Source organism: Neovison vison, chromosome 3 (genome assembly GCF_020171115.1).
Source record: "Neovison vison isolate M4711 chromosome 3, ASM_NN_V1, whole genome shotgun sequence".
Lineage (NCBI taxonomy): Eukaryota > Metazoa > Chordata > Mammalia > Carnivora > Mustelidae > Neogale > Neogale vison.
The window spans coordinates 38,387,032-38,401,648 of record NC_058093.1 but is presented as its reverse complement, the minus strand read 5'-3'; the positions used below and the strand labels follow the sequence as shown (position 1 = coordinate 38,401,648).

The window sequence follows — 14,617 nt, the reverse complement described above, 5'->3', positions numbered from 1 at the left end:
CATCTTTAATGTACTTTGAGTATTTCGAGTGGTCAAGAATTGTCCATTTCATCCAGGTTTTAAATGTATTACTTTAAGGCCATACTTTATATTCTTGTTTTATCCTATCATTGTGGTATTCTAGCTCTTTATCCCTCAGTTTGTATTCTCAATTCTATGTCTCCTTTATTTATTTATTTAGTCTCTTGATTTCTTTTATTATTATTTCTTTATTTCTTTATTCAACATTGGCTGAATGCAAGACTTTCAATTTTTATGCTAGTAGTATGGATGCTGGTTTTCTTCCATGAAATCCTAACATTTCTGACTGTGTGTGTAAGATCATAGTTTCCAAGGTTCTACCAAGAATGCATCACTCCCCCCACCTTCTTTTTTAAAAATGTCGAGTATGTATTCAATTCCTTTTGGGGGAAATGTGCACTATGCATTTAGTTTAAGTCAATATAAATAATCAGTACAGATAAATCAGTATATCATTATAAAAATACTGTTCCCAACTCTTCCAGGTGGATGGTGGAGCTGAGTGCCTTGTAGAAATCCGTAGCATAGTCTCAGAATCTGATGTTTCATCGTTTGAAATCCAACACAGTGGATTCGTGAAGCAGCTGTTGCTTTATTTGACATCTAAAAGTGAAAAGGATACTGTGAGCAGAGAGATCAGATTAAAGAGATTCCTTCATGTATTCTTTTCTTCACCAGTAAGTTCTCTCCTGATGCTGATGCTTCTCTGTCATCCTGTAGGAATCATTGGTCACTGATGTGTGTATTTTCACCTTAGTAATTTCCTTTAGGTGCTGGTCAAGATATTGAGGTCAAGTCTCTGGCTTCTGATACAGTTAGATTTGGATTTCTTGGTCTTTTATATATCAAATATACTAGTAAAGCAACAGAATCGTGATTTAATGGCATACGTGCTATACTTTCTATGGCCACTGTATCTTGAGTCTTTGTTTGTTTCGGTAAAACCAACCATTAATAGTCTCTTGTGAATATATTTTATTCTCAATATTTGTTTTTAAACATGTTGTCAATATATATACATATAGGGAAATATGGTAAAATAGCTATATACATGAGAGAGGAAGCATATACGTTTCTACTTTGCATATAAAGTACAGTATTAACAATTTTATTGGAGTGTACGCAATCACCATTTATAATCTGGATTACCAAACCTCGGAGAAGGCTCAGAGAGGCTGCACTTCCTTCAGCCTCAGTAAGAGCAAGAATGTAACCATTCTTAGACACTAGTGACTTAACATCATTCTACTTATTGCAAAACTGCTTGAGAGAAGTCCTCCTCTGGATCATCTGTAGTAGGACTAAGGGTAATTCTATGTGTTGGTGAAACATTTGAGCACTTCCTGTATTCCTGTATGTTGGTGAAACATTTGAGTACTTCCTGTATTGTTTTAACTTGGGCTCGTAATCCAGACTTGTTATTTGTTTGAGATGCATTAGATGTGTAGCAGTACTGGATGTAGTTTTATACCATGCTTAAGATTAAGTACAGGTCTGTAATCTCCATGCAGCTGAATGGGTTTCAGGAGTTCTACAGTACGGTATGTATATATTGCCTGGTTCCCAGTGGATTCTAAATAGTGCTCCATGAACGTTGAATATTTTTGCAGGAAAGCATATGGATATTCCTGCTCAGTACAGGTAAATAAAGACTGCAAAGGGCCTCATGTCTGAGTCAGATCTCTTTGCCAATAAATTGAGTTTTCTAGCCTTTTTGGACTTAGGAATTAAGAATAAGGGATTGTGGGCCTGTACAAAAAAAGAGTCTCTTTGAAATAATTTAGATGCAAGTAATCATTCCAACCAAATCTATCAAAAGAGAATAGAGGAATAGTTCTCTTCTGTAAAACTGACGGTTAAATTTTCTTGTTGAGGAGTGTTCCATTTTCAAGAGGCCTCGCTTAACCTGTTGGTTTATTTATAACTTTAGCTTCCTGGAGAAGAGCCCATTGGAAGAGTAGAACCAGTGGGTAATGCACCTTTGTTGGCATTAGTTCACAAGATGAACAACTGCCTCAGCCAGATGGAGCAATTTCCAGTGAAAGTACACGACTTCCCCAGTGGAAATGGGACAGGAGGCAGGTAAGGATCATTGCCTGGGTGTGCCCTTGCCATTGGACTCTGTGCTTCATTTTGTTGAGGTAAAGTGCCAAGAGGTCTGGTAACATCTTCATCTGCTCTAAGACCACTTGACTATAATGACTGAAGAAAACACTTTCTTATCTTTAAAATCGCCCCATGTGTTTTAAACATGTTTTGGAAATACATAACCCATTGATTGTGTGGGTGAGCTATAATAAGCTTAGTGTTCCTTAAATTGATAGACTTTAATATATATGGCTTCTCTCTATGAATTTGTAGATAGGGATAATAAAATATTTGCATTCTGTGCAATAATGTGATATAAGTGGTTATACCTTTGATGGGTTTCGGCAGATAAGTGTATATTTTGAAGTTTCCTTGTTTCATTAAAACTTCTGCTTTTTCCATAATACAGTAGTTTTGCTGGACTCATGAAATGCTATAGAAAGAATTCACTGTAAAAGTTCATTATGGTATTTTCAGGTTGTTACAGGGTTTCTGGACTATTATGATTAGAAGCCTACAAAATAAGAAACTAGTTTAGTTTTAAAATACAGTCTGATGTGTTTTGAAAACATTTAAATTTTTTATTGAATTAAAACGATGCATTATTGGACAGATGAAGGGATCCGTGTGGGCTAGGGTTTTTTTCTGGCTTTGAATATTATTATAGAATGTAGTATTCAGTTTTGATCATTATCTTGTCCTGGGAAATTTTACGGAATATGGGGGCATTTTCATCTGTGCCTGAGAAAATTACAGTTCTTCATTTTTACCTAGATTTGTATTTTAAAAAATGTATGTTTACATATATGTGTGTAAATGTGTGTGTGTGTGTGTGTGTGTGTGTATTGCGTGCGTGTGTGTCTCCTGTCTAATGGAATATTCTTTCCCATACTCTTATTTGCATGCCTTATGGAATCTTACAGATAAACTGCATTTTAAGCCTGTCCATGTCTCACTATTGTCAGCCCTTTCCAGAAGTGAACAATTAAATATCATTACTGGGTTAGACTGGTGTAGCTATCAAACTGCTTCGTTCAAAAGACTGTAGCAAAGTAAATTTTAAAGGTTAGTTTTTAAAGTAATTTTAGAACTGTTTGAAAGCAAAAAAGAGGGTTTTTTCTTTGTTTTTAAAGCCATAGAATTTTCATTAGGCTGCGGCAAAATACTGCAGAAGTGAGCAGGCTCAAATGGTTGAGGAATTTATAATCTAGAGAAATAGTTAAATCTCAGTGGTGAGGATTTCTGCTCACATCGGTTTCCGGTATGATAGAGATAAAATGATAATTTAACGTTTTCATATGCATGCATACACACCGTCTTTTAATTCTTACTTTATAATAACTTTCACTAAGTAACTTGAATTGCTAGCTTGACTGTTGACATAGCTGGTAAGTAAGTGCTTATTTTGTGTCTTAAGAAAATGAAGTTTGTATTGTCTTTTGTTTGTATTATGTTGATTTTGAAAATAATAGAATAACTTTTTTTCACAAATTATCTTGAGCTTTTCTCTCAACAGAGGATCACAGGCTTTAAAATTTTTCAACACACATCAGTTAAAATGCCAGTTACAAAGACATCCAGACTGTGCGAACGTGAAGCAGTGGAAAGGCGGGCCAGTCAAGATCGATCCCCTGGCTTTGGTACAAGCTATCGAGAGATACCTTGTAGTTAGAGGTACTTTCCCTAGATGTGTGTTTTGTGTTTGTACGTACATTGGGCTGGGACTGTTAGGAGATGTGGGAACGATTTCCCTGCTTAGGGCTGCTTCTGTTAAAACCTAGCATTGGGAACTTGTGTTCCAATCATTCATTTTTACATAGCCTGTGGAAGTGTAATACACTTCCGAGGGGTTGATGGCTGACTTCAGTGATGAGTTCATTTATCATGTTGGAACATAATGCAGTAGAAATGATGCTCTGTAGGTGACAATTTTCTTAGCTTCTTCTGCTTCATAGGTCACAGTATTAAGAGTATGTTCATTTAACCAGTACGCGTGGGCTTTTCTTTGCCACGGACAATTGCTTAGGAGTTTAACGGCCTTCTTGGGTCTTCAGGGTATGGAAGAGTAAGAGAAGATGATGAAGACAGTGATGATGATGGCTCTGACGAGGAAATAGACGAGTCTCTGGTAAGGTGCTGTTCCCACCGTGTGGTCATGCACACGCGGTTCAGGGCCTGGAGCTTAAGTGGGTTTTCTTTTGCTTCATTCAGGCCGCTCAGTTCTTAAATTCCGGCAATGTAAGGCACAGGCTACAGTTCTACATTGGAGAGCATTTGCTGCCGTATAACATGACCGTGTATCAGGCAGTCCGGCAGTTCAGTATCCAGGCCGAGGATGAGCGGGAGTCTACGGACGACGAGAGCAACCCTCTGGGGAGAGCGGGCATTTGGACAAAGACTCATACAATATGGCAAGTCCAAAACTGACTTCTTTTGCTTTGTCATCAACTTCCATATGTCGTTCCTATGTTTTGGAATTCATAGTAATGACTGGCTTACATAAGGAGAGGGGGCCCAAGTCCTACATTTTATTATTAAAAGCCGCTTTACATATTTTATCTGTGTGTACGCGAATGCATGCATGTGCATTCATGTGTACGTTTGTATTTGCCTTCCTTAAGTCTCCTGGAAAACGTACTCATGGGCAATAATCACAGTATATGTCAACTTTTTAGATTCATTTCAAGTCTTTAAAGAAGACAAAAACCTCTTTCGAAGATGACATTCCTTTAGGTAATAAGCTTGGCATCTCTGAGCCCTTAGAGGCATTTGGATGCAGCTTTCTGCGTTGTTTGTGAATGTCTTCTACTTAGATTTAAAGAGAACCAATCTTCAGGGCACCTGGGTGGCTCAGTCGGTTAAGCAGCCGACTCCCAATCTCTGCTCAGGTCTTGATCTCAGGGTTGTGAATTCAAGCCCCATAGTGGGCTCCACTTAAAAAAAAAAAAAACAACAAAACTACAGAGAGCCATTGTTCTCTGAACCAACCCTGGCGTTCCTCAGGTGGCCTCTCCTGGGCCAGTGCACTCTTTGTGGTGGTTTCCTGAAACAGTGCCTGGGGATTCTCCAAACCCATAAGTAGGGAGAAACAGGTTAGATGTCAGAGTTCTGGTAACTGTGGTGTCTGTGGGTCACACTTTAGCTCCTGTAGAAGAGTTTGTATTTTTAAAATCAACATTTAGTTTACATACTCTCCAATCAATTTAGGTACAAACCCGTGAGAGAGGATGAAGAAAGTAATAAAGATTGTGTTGGTGGTAAAAGAGGAAGAGCCCAAACAGCTCCAACAAAAACATCACCTAGAAATGCAAAAAAGCACGATGAGTTATGGCATGGTAAGTTGGTCCATGAGAGGGGAAAACAAATTGCCACGGGGCAGTAGGTTTCTTGTTGTGGAAGTTTTAAAGGAATGATTTATATCTAGCAGTGAAACCCTTAGATATGATACAGAAAAAGTGAATTTACCACAAATGAAAAATTAAGTACCTGCAAAATTAAATTTTGGAAGAAAATTGGGAAGAATTCCTACTGTTCTCATGACGAATTTATGTTTTCATGAAGGTTAAAACAAATTTCGTTAGTAGAACACATTTACTAAAGAAGAGACTGATGGTGGTCAGGCAGGCCCTCCATTTTTGTCATTTGTTATAATCTAACAATTACAGAAGGAATGAGAAGTTCTGCCAGGTAGTATAATGACTGCAGAATGGAGTAGCGCCCCCAGTTGATCTCTTTTGTTTTGTAGCATGGAAGCTATCAAGCTTCCAGTCTCCGTGTGCTCACCCACCCCCGCCCCCCATTTCTGTGAGGGTAGCAGTGCTTTAACATTCGGCTCAGGGTCCTTCTTGGAGACCATCTCTATGCAGGAGTTCCAAACAAAATGGTGTCCGCTACTGGATTTTTTTTTTTTTTTTTGTCCTCAGAAATAAGGGCATTATAACAGTGTTTTCTTTTCTTTTCATCACAAAACTTAAGTTCTGTGGGTTTTTTGGTTTTTTTTTTTTTTTTTTTTTGAGGTTTTTTTGTGTCTGTGTTTTTGGTGTTAAAAATTGCCCTTTCTTTTATGATAGCAATAGTGTGGTAATTTTTAATTCCTTTGTTTGGTAAAAGTAAATGGCAACAGTTTGAGCCCCTGCCCCATGCCCAAGCTATTACTCAGTGAAATCTAAGAATCGTAGATCCCCTTGGAAACTCTCAGTCTGTCCTATCCTTGGCCTCAGATTAAATAGCCAAATCTCCTATCAGATTTACAATTGGAAATATTTGTCTGTTTTACATGGTCATTTTAAGGTGGTTATAAAAATTTAAAAATCCATGTATAAAACTAAACTTAAATTTAAACATTCTGTCTTTATTATTCTCTGTGGCCGTTTTATTGTTAGTTGTTTCTTCTGTTGAAAAGAAGAAATGGGAAATGAGTCCGTTTTTCTCCTTTACAGTTTATTGGGATATGGGAGGAAAGCAAAATTTTCATAAGCTTGTATGATGTATGTGTAAGATAAAGGGAAAAATGCTCAAGCTATCAGTACTCTGATAGGATACCAACAGTAGATCTTCACAGCTTGTGCTTACTATTTTCGGGGGATAAAAGGACACTGGCACCACTGGCACAGCCTTTCTAACTTGGGTCAAACCTTGCCTTTGATCTTTTGCCCTCTAGATGGAGTGTGCCCATCGGTATCAAATCCTTTAGAAGTTTACCTCATATCCGCGCCACCTGAAAATATAACCTTTGAAGACCCATCATTAGATGTGATTCTTCTTTTAAGAGTTTTACATGCCATCAGTCGATACTGGTATTACTTGTACGATGTGAGTAATGTGGCCTGCTTATGGAGTTTCCCATCGTGTGTAGTGCGTGACATGTTACCCATGGTTGATGGCTTTTTCTGTCTAGTCGTTGAGTTTTTGATGTACTAGAGACAGCCATAAGGATTCTGTTCAATGTAGGGGGATCATAGCCCAGTGAGATAATAACATACTGACCAATGGGAGTTTATCCCGCACTTTCTGTGGCTGGCCTGCATTCTTGGATTAGTGATCTTCCTGGCTGTAACTTTAATAAGTTAGGCTACAACATGAAGAACGATTGCGAATTTATTTATTTATTTATTTATTTATTCATAGAACTTATAGAAAAATTCTTTTAGTACATTTAAGCAAAAGTTCATTTATCCAAGTTGATAATAGAGAAGAATGACAGAATTGGCCTCACACAAAACATTAGCTGCCACCTCAATGATCGGATCAGTACTAGCAGCTTGTAGAGGTTGTGGTATTTGAGATCTGCATTGTAGAAGTTGTCATTTAGGTTCAGACACTTGAGTGAGGAGCTGTATATCGTATGTTGGGAACCAGGTGAAATCCAGGCCCTCTGCATACATTTTTGAAGATAAAGAGTTAGTGGATAGCACCCTAATGTTCTACTACATGCAGACTAAGTTTATTTATTTGTTTATTTATTTATTTTCAACATTTTACAGAACGCAATGTGCAAGGAGATTATTCCAACTAGTGAATTCATTAACAGTAAGTTGACAGCAAAGGCAAATCGGCAGCTTCAGGATCCGTTAGTAATCATGACAGGAAACATCCCAGCATGGCTGACTGAACTCGGAAAAACCTGGTAAGATGATTATTTCTGAAATGATGTCTCGGGAGTGTGTTATTGTTGCATGGGTATTAATATATTTTGTCACAAAAACAGTCTTCACTGGACCTACTTAAATGTGTTTAAATAACATCATATTTGATCACAGCTTGCTTAATATTTAGTGTCGCTGTCTGTCCTCTAGCTGGGGCGAATACAAGGTCTACTTGTGACAGTATGTGTCTAAATATATGAAACAGAAAAGTATGCAAGGATATTTAAAGAGATTTAAAATTCTCTGTCTTTGTAAAGTTGGACTCCAAAGGTATATAGTTGGTTGATTTTCTGAGCCTGTTTGCATCCAAACTTAACATTCTCAGAGACCATAGAACTGTACCACCCATCAGTACAGTAGTCAGTAGCCACATACATTTGTTTACATTTAGATCAGTGAAAATAAAGTAAATTAGAAATTAGATTTTAGTCACGTCAGCCACAGCCTTATGTGGCTACCTGTATTAGAACAGACGTTGAACATTGGCATCACCACAGGAAGTGTTTTTAGCAGCTCTGTGTCAAGAACTTCCAAAATCCTAAATCAAGAGGCAGCAGTAGGACCTGTGTCCCTGTAGGGTTCCTTCTCTGGAATCAGCATGGCTGTTTGGTAGGTTTGAATGACTTAGAAGTGCCAGGGCTGGAGGAAGACCATCATCATCATCATCATCATAATAATAATAATGCCATTATTATTATTTGTGTATATGTGGTGTGGGGATGGTTTGGCAGTGTCATGAAGCAGTGATCATATTTTAAAAACAGGGTTTTTTTGCTGGTCAAGTCAGACTTCCTAAAAGTCTTTGGGTAGATTAAAGATAATCTCGAATAGACCTGATTTAAAGTATAGGATTTTTAATAGTTGAATTTCATATTTCACAGCAAAAGCTACTTTTAATGCATTATTGATCCCTTAGAAATTTCATCCAAGAGTTATGAAAATTCTTCCAAATTAGTTTGCCAAGACCGTTTTTATTGGTTCTCTTAAAATTCTTCCTCTGTACCATAGTAACACGTTGTTTCTAATGTAGTGGTTTGTATGGTTTGTGATTCTAATTCAGATAATCTGTGTCTCATCTTTTTACAGCCCATTTTTCTTCCCATTTGATACCCGGCAAATGCTTTTTTATGTAACTGCATTTGATCGGGACCGAGCAATGCAAAGATTACTTGATACCAACCCAGAAATCAACCAGTCTGATTCTCAAGATAGCAGAGTTGCACCTAGATTGGATAGGAAAAAAGTAAGTTTCTCCCCCCTAATATGTAAAGGTAGACCGCATCGAGCTTTTGCCAGTAACGGGAATGCTGGAGCTGAGGCGCGTGGGAGCAGTGTCTGTGGTGCGGAACCGTCACACGGTCGCTGCCGTCCCTCTGCTAGTCTGTCTTCTCTGGAGCAGCCAGGGTTTCCTGTCAAGTCTTGGAACCAGGCTCTCTGTGATTCTTTTTCATCCCACAATTAAGAGTCCTTTTTTCCCATTTCTGAAGTAATTTCTCCAGTTCTTTTTTCTTAGTTGCCGTAACTCTCGTGCCAAGAAAGAGTCCTGTCTTCTCCCACCAAGGCTTTTTCTTTTTAATTTAGGAACTCACACTATAGCCTCCCTTTTATACTTGATCCGTATGCAGTAGGTAGAATTAACCAGATGCACTTTAGTCCCTTCACACATCACTCTGATCTGAGGTGACCAAAACAGGATTCTTGATGGGATTCCTGGCTCATGCCTAGTTAGCCCCTGGTTGCTGACCTCCATTTCCTGGGCTTCTCACCTTGGCTTCACACTCAGAGCTCTGACCACTCCACTGTGAGCCATTCCAGCGGCGACCCCATCCTCCATTTGTGACGCCACTGCCTTTTGCTTCTGATGTCTCTCTTCATCTTCCTCTTTCCTTGCTGAGGATTCTTACTCAAGTGTGTCTTTTGAAAACCTGTAACTCCAAGACTCATGAGAGCCACTAGTAATGACGTGAAAAGAATTAGAAGGAATGAGAAGCAAAACAAAAATTACCTTATACTTTTTGTTTGTTTTGCAAAGCCTTGCTATTTCTGTCTTTATTTGTATCAGTAGGATTGTGTCAGTGGCAGTGTTGGTAGATTTGGAAATCTAGCAGGACATGTCTCGTCCCCATGAATCTCGTTAGTAGATGTTTATAGTTGTGCTTGTAGGATCTCTGCAGGTTGGGGCCAGGAGGTTTCAGCTCATCTGTCTCACCTGCCCCTGCCACACCGATCTCTCCATGATGTAATAGTAACGGTGCCCAGGGAGAGGCCACATAGCTGCAGCCCTAACTTGCACTGGTGTCTGGCAAGGTTACAGAGAGCCTTTCTTCTCCACCTGAAATTTTCTCAACATGTGTCCTGGGCTCAAGATAATACTTAGACTTAACTTGTAGCTTTGTTGTCCACATTCATAGCAACACAGTTGCTTCTTAACCTTTCCTGACATGTGCTTTTCTAGAAATGGTCTTGGGGTGCTCCATTGGCTCAGCCAGCTCAGCATCCGACTCTTGGTTTTGGTGGGGGTCATGATCTCAGGGTCATGGGATCAAGCCCCATACCACTCCATGCTGGGCATGGAGTCCACTTAAGATTCTCTCCCCTTCTTCCTCGCCCTCTGCCCATTGCCCCACTCAAGCAGATGCATGCACACTGTCTCATGGGCTTTCTCTCAGATAAATGAAAAATAGTATTTTAATGGTTCCTTTTTTTTTTTTTTTTTGGCGCACTCCAAGAAATGCCAGCTGTTTATTATAATAAAGTGTAACACGAGCATTGTTTCCTCACATTTGTGCTTCGTTTTTCAGCGTACTGTGAACAGAGAGGAGCTGCTGAAGCAAGCGGAGTCTGTGATGCAGGATCTGGGTAGCTCCCGGGCCATGTTAGAGATCCAGTATGAGAATGAGGTGAGCTTACCAGCGTGCTTGGTTTTCGACTTCATTTGTGCCTTCAGTAAGACTTTGTTGGTCCTCTGAAATTCTAAAAGACAATTGGGAAATTAATCTAGAAATTGGAGATTTGCTCTGTGTAGGATGATCTTGGAAGGTGGAAACCCTCCAGTTTCCAAGATTAAGTTGTTTTTTTCCTGCATAAGAGCAAACGTTTGTGTAATTCTTAGGCTGATAAAGTGAAAGGATGTTTTAAGCATACCTTTCAAAATGTTTGAACTGCTTTAAAAAAAAAAAACAAACAACAGACTAACCTGTATAATAAATGTACACTTACAACATGTACAATTCTAGCCTTACAGATTCTCATGTCCAAATGTATTCAGTCTGAAACCATTATCACATCAACATCAAGGAAACATTCCATCACCCCAAATTGTTCTCCTAGATCACTTTGCGGTTCGCCCTGCCCCCTGCCTCCTGCCCCCAGGCAACCATCAGTCTTCTTTCTGTCTTGCAGTTCTGTCTTTTCTTACAGTGTCCTAGAGTATGTAGCCGTTTGTGTTACTCTTCTGTCAATCAGTACAGTTCTTTTGAGAGTCATCCAAATTATTTCCTTTTATCACAAATAGTAAGAGACTGTTACATAGATATTTCAGGAAATGTTTCATCACCAGGTGTGATGCACATTTTAGTTCCCAGTTTTTGACACGTGTGAATGATGCTGCTGTGAACATTGGGTACAAGTCTTTGGATAGACACTTTTTATTTCTCTTAGGTAAATTCTTCAGGGATGAATTGCTGAGCTACTTACTTAGTAAGATCCATTTTTACTTTGTGAGGAACACCACAGTTTTCCAAGTAGCTTCGCCATTTCCTATTCCCACCAATGATGGAGCTTGTGAGTTCCAGTGGCTTCCCATGCTCACCAACTCTCGGGTCTAGTTTTTTTAATTTGGCGTATTTTGGTGGGTTTACAGTAGTATCTTACTATGTTCTGTTTGCATTTTTCTGATTTCTCATTCCCATTTGTTTTATTGGCCATTCATATAGCGTCTCTGGAGAAGTGTCCATCCACATTTCCAGCATCGTGTTTTATGATTAAGTTGTTACTCTGGATATAAGTACTTTATGAAATGTCTTTGGAAGAGCAGACACTTCTAATTTTGTTGAAATCCAGTTTATCAATTTTTTTTCCCCCCCTGGTCTGTGCTTTTTTTTAATCCCAAGAAATGTTCTCCTCACCCTTGGTTTTCAGAGATTTCCCCCCCATGTGTTTCTCTAGAAATTTTAGAGTTTTGGCTCTCATACTTAGGTCTGTAAACCATTTTTAGTTATATACAGCATAAAGTAAGGGGTTAAGGATATTTTTCCTTTTTTCTAAAGATAGGCTATTTCATTTTCCTAGCACCATTTGTTTGAGAAGACATATTTCTCCCATATTGAATGACCTTGGCTCCTTTTTGAAAATGAGTCGATTGTGAATATTTGGATCTATTTCTGGATTTTCCGTTCTTTTTTGTTTTTTATACTGTCTTGATTACTGTATCTTTATAGTTATTCTTGAAGTCAGATAGTGTGATTCCTCCAACTTTGTTTTTCTTTGTCAAAGTTGTGGTTATTTCTCAGTCCCTAGTATTTCCGTATAAATTTTAGAATCAGCATGTCAGTGTCTACAGAAGGTCTCCCAGGATATTGATAGGGATTATGTTGAATTTTGGTCAGTTTGGGGAGAAAATTGACATGTATTAGTGTTGAATCTTGGAGTTCATGAACACCATGTAGACTTCCATTTGTTTAGGTCTTTTTATCTCTCTCAGTTTCACTTACTAACTTAAGTCTAGAGGTCTTTCATGTGCACATTTTGTTAAAATTCTCCCCAAATATTTCTTGTTTTGTGATGATGTTGAAAATGATACTCTTCTTATTTTCTGGTTGCTATTAGTTTGTAGAAATCGTTGATTTTTATATCTTCACCTTATTTTATGTGACTTTGATAATTTTTCGTTCTAATAACTTTTTAATAGATCATGTAGGATTATTGCAGAACCCAGACTTGGGAGGCTTAAAGGGCTCGATAGTAAAACATGCAGGGGCTGCGGGCCCTACACGGCCCATCACAACCACTGCATTTTGCCTTTGTTGTACAAGCAGGAAAGTGGCCGGAGATGATACTTACATGAATGAGCCTGGCCGTGTTCCAACAAAATTTTATTGTCAATGAAATTTGAAGTTCATCTAATTTTCACATGTGGTAAGATATTATTCAAGATTTTGCAACCATGGAAATTGTAAAAACCACTGTTAGCTTGCAGATGGTACAAAAAGAGGAAGTGGACTGGAGCTATAGTTGGCTCGCCTGGGGTGTTGGACAGTCTTGTCGGCTGTGGAGAAAAAATATGTTTTTACTTACTTTCTAACCTTTGTCATTTCTTTCTTTCTTTTTTAAAAGATTTTATTTATTTGACAGAGATCACAAGTAGGCAGAGAGGCAGACGGGGGGAGGGGGGAAGCAGGCTCCCTGCTGAGCAGAGAGCCCGATGTGGGGCTTGATCCCAGGACCCTGGGATCATGACCTGAGCCGAAGGCAGAGGCTTTAACCCACTGAGCCACCCGGGCGCCCCTCATTTCTTTCTTTTAAGACACTTTTATATTAAACAGCCTGGACCGGCCCTCAAGAAGTTTCAAATAATGGTTTTCTCTGTGGAAAAACTCTTGAGGGTACTTTTCCTCCCTCTTTCCCCTCAATATTTTTAAGACAAAACTTGAGAATGTTTAGACTTCTAAAACTCGTAAAGACTTAAAATGTCCAAAGCTTCTATTACACTGATTATAATAGCCAGTCACTCTGCCCATCAGTTTTCTTGACTGTAAAATGTGAGGTAGAGTACAACCACTAACAATCTGCAGTTTCACCTACGGTTATCCAAGGAATTTTAATATGAGTTTGATTTTTCTTAGGCATTTTCATCTCATTAAGACTTTTGAAAAGTTAATTTGAGAGTATTTAGTCATCAAAAGTAAAACTTGAAGTCATTGTGATCTAGGAAGTCGACCATGTGCTAGGGATCCGGGTTATGGCAGAGTTCCTACAGTCAGAGGTGCAGTGGCGGGAGGGGGTGGTGTGCAGCACAGGACAGAGGTACAGAGGATCCAAGTCCTACCGTCCTAGGAGCGTGTGAGCAGGTTCATAGAGTTCGACTGATGGAAGAGAGCAGAAGAACTAGGGGACCAAAGGCTGTGGGTCGAGCAAAGGATTGGGCTTTGTGGCAAGTAGCAGAAGCGATGGGGCAGAGGGAGATGGAGTGGAGGCCTTGGCTGCTGGATAAGAAATTGGCACGCTCTTTTGAAGCCACCCTGACCGTGCCTCTTGCTCAGAGATACAGTTCTTCAGATGTTTACATGTGCATTTCTTCTTCTTAAAACTGCAAGATCTCTGCCCCAGGTGACTTCTTTTCCTGAGTTTATTTTTAACTTTAATTTTTACTTTTTTACCCCAGTACATTGTTTTCTTGCCAGGAATGTCTTTCCTTCCCTCTCATATCCTTCGTGGTTCTGTTCACATTGCCTCTTACACGGAACCTGAACAAGTTCACGATAGCATCACAGTGATTGCGCCACAGGTCATCAGGACTGAGTTACTGATGTAGAAGTCTTAATTTAATAATCTCCACTGCTGGGTCCTACCCACTAATTATGGGAAAGATTCTAGGAGGATCATTGGGGAATAGGGCTTGGGAGGAGTACTGACTTTTTAGATACAAAGGGCCTCAGGTTGTAAAGCAGATTAAACCCTACAGGTCTGGAAGTGACTATTAGGAAGACTCCAGAGTAGCTCTAGAAGAATCCCAATTCGAAGTATCAAATCCAGATGGGCCCCATCTTGAATAGGGATGATTGGTAAACCAGTGTCTAGGCTCAGAGAGTCTTTAAGCCCCAAGATTGGCTGGGGCTACAAATGACCAACCTCCAGGAGGGCAA

At 39.2% G+C, this 14,617-nt stretch overlaps 1 protein-coding gene across 18 annotated transcripts in view; it reads left to right on the top strand.

Moving 5' to 3' along the window:
- Window positions 1-14,617, top strand: part of TRIP12 (thyroid hormone receptor interactor 12) — a 146,728-nt gene that overhangs the window by 119,108 nt on the left and 13,003 nt on the right. For 13 of the 18 annotated variants that reach the window (XM_044241781.1, XM_044241779.1, XM_044241788.1 and 10 more), the window contains 10 exons: window positions 507-698; window positions 1,952-2,103; window positions 3,611-3,783; window positions 4,164-4,237; window positions 4,321-4,520; window positions 5,317-5,444; window positions 6,770-6,921; window positions 7,593-7,735; window positions 8,841-8,997; window positions 10,556-10,654. In XM_044241781.1, coding sequence (XP_044097716.1) covers window positions 507-698; window positions 1,952-2,103; window positions 3,611-3,783; window positions 4,164-4,237; window positions 4,321-4,520; window positions 5,317-5,444; window positions 6,770-6,921; window positions 7,593-7,735; window positions 8,841-8,997; window positions 10,556-10,654 — 1,470 coding nt within the window. The remainder of the gene's footprint in view (window positions 1-506; window positions 699-1,951; window positions 2,104-3,610; window positions 3,784-4,163; window positions 4,238-4,320; window positions 4,521-5,316; window positions 5,445-6,769; window positions 6,922-7,592; window positions 7,736-8,840; window positions 8,998-10,555; window positions 10,655-14,617) is intronic. The other 5 variants (XM_044241793.1, XM_044241792.1, XM_044241789.1 and 2 more) reach the window with 1 other exon arrangement.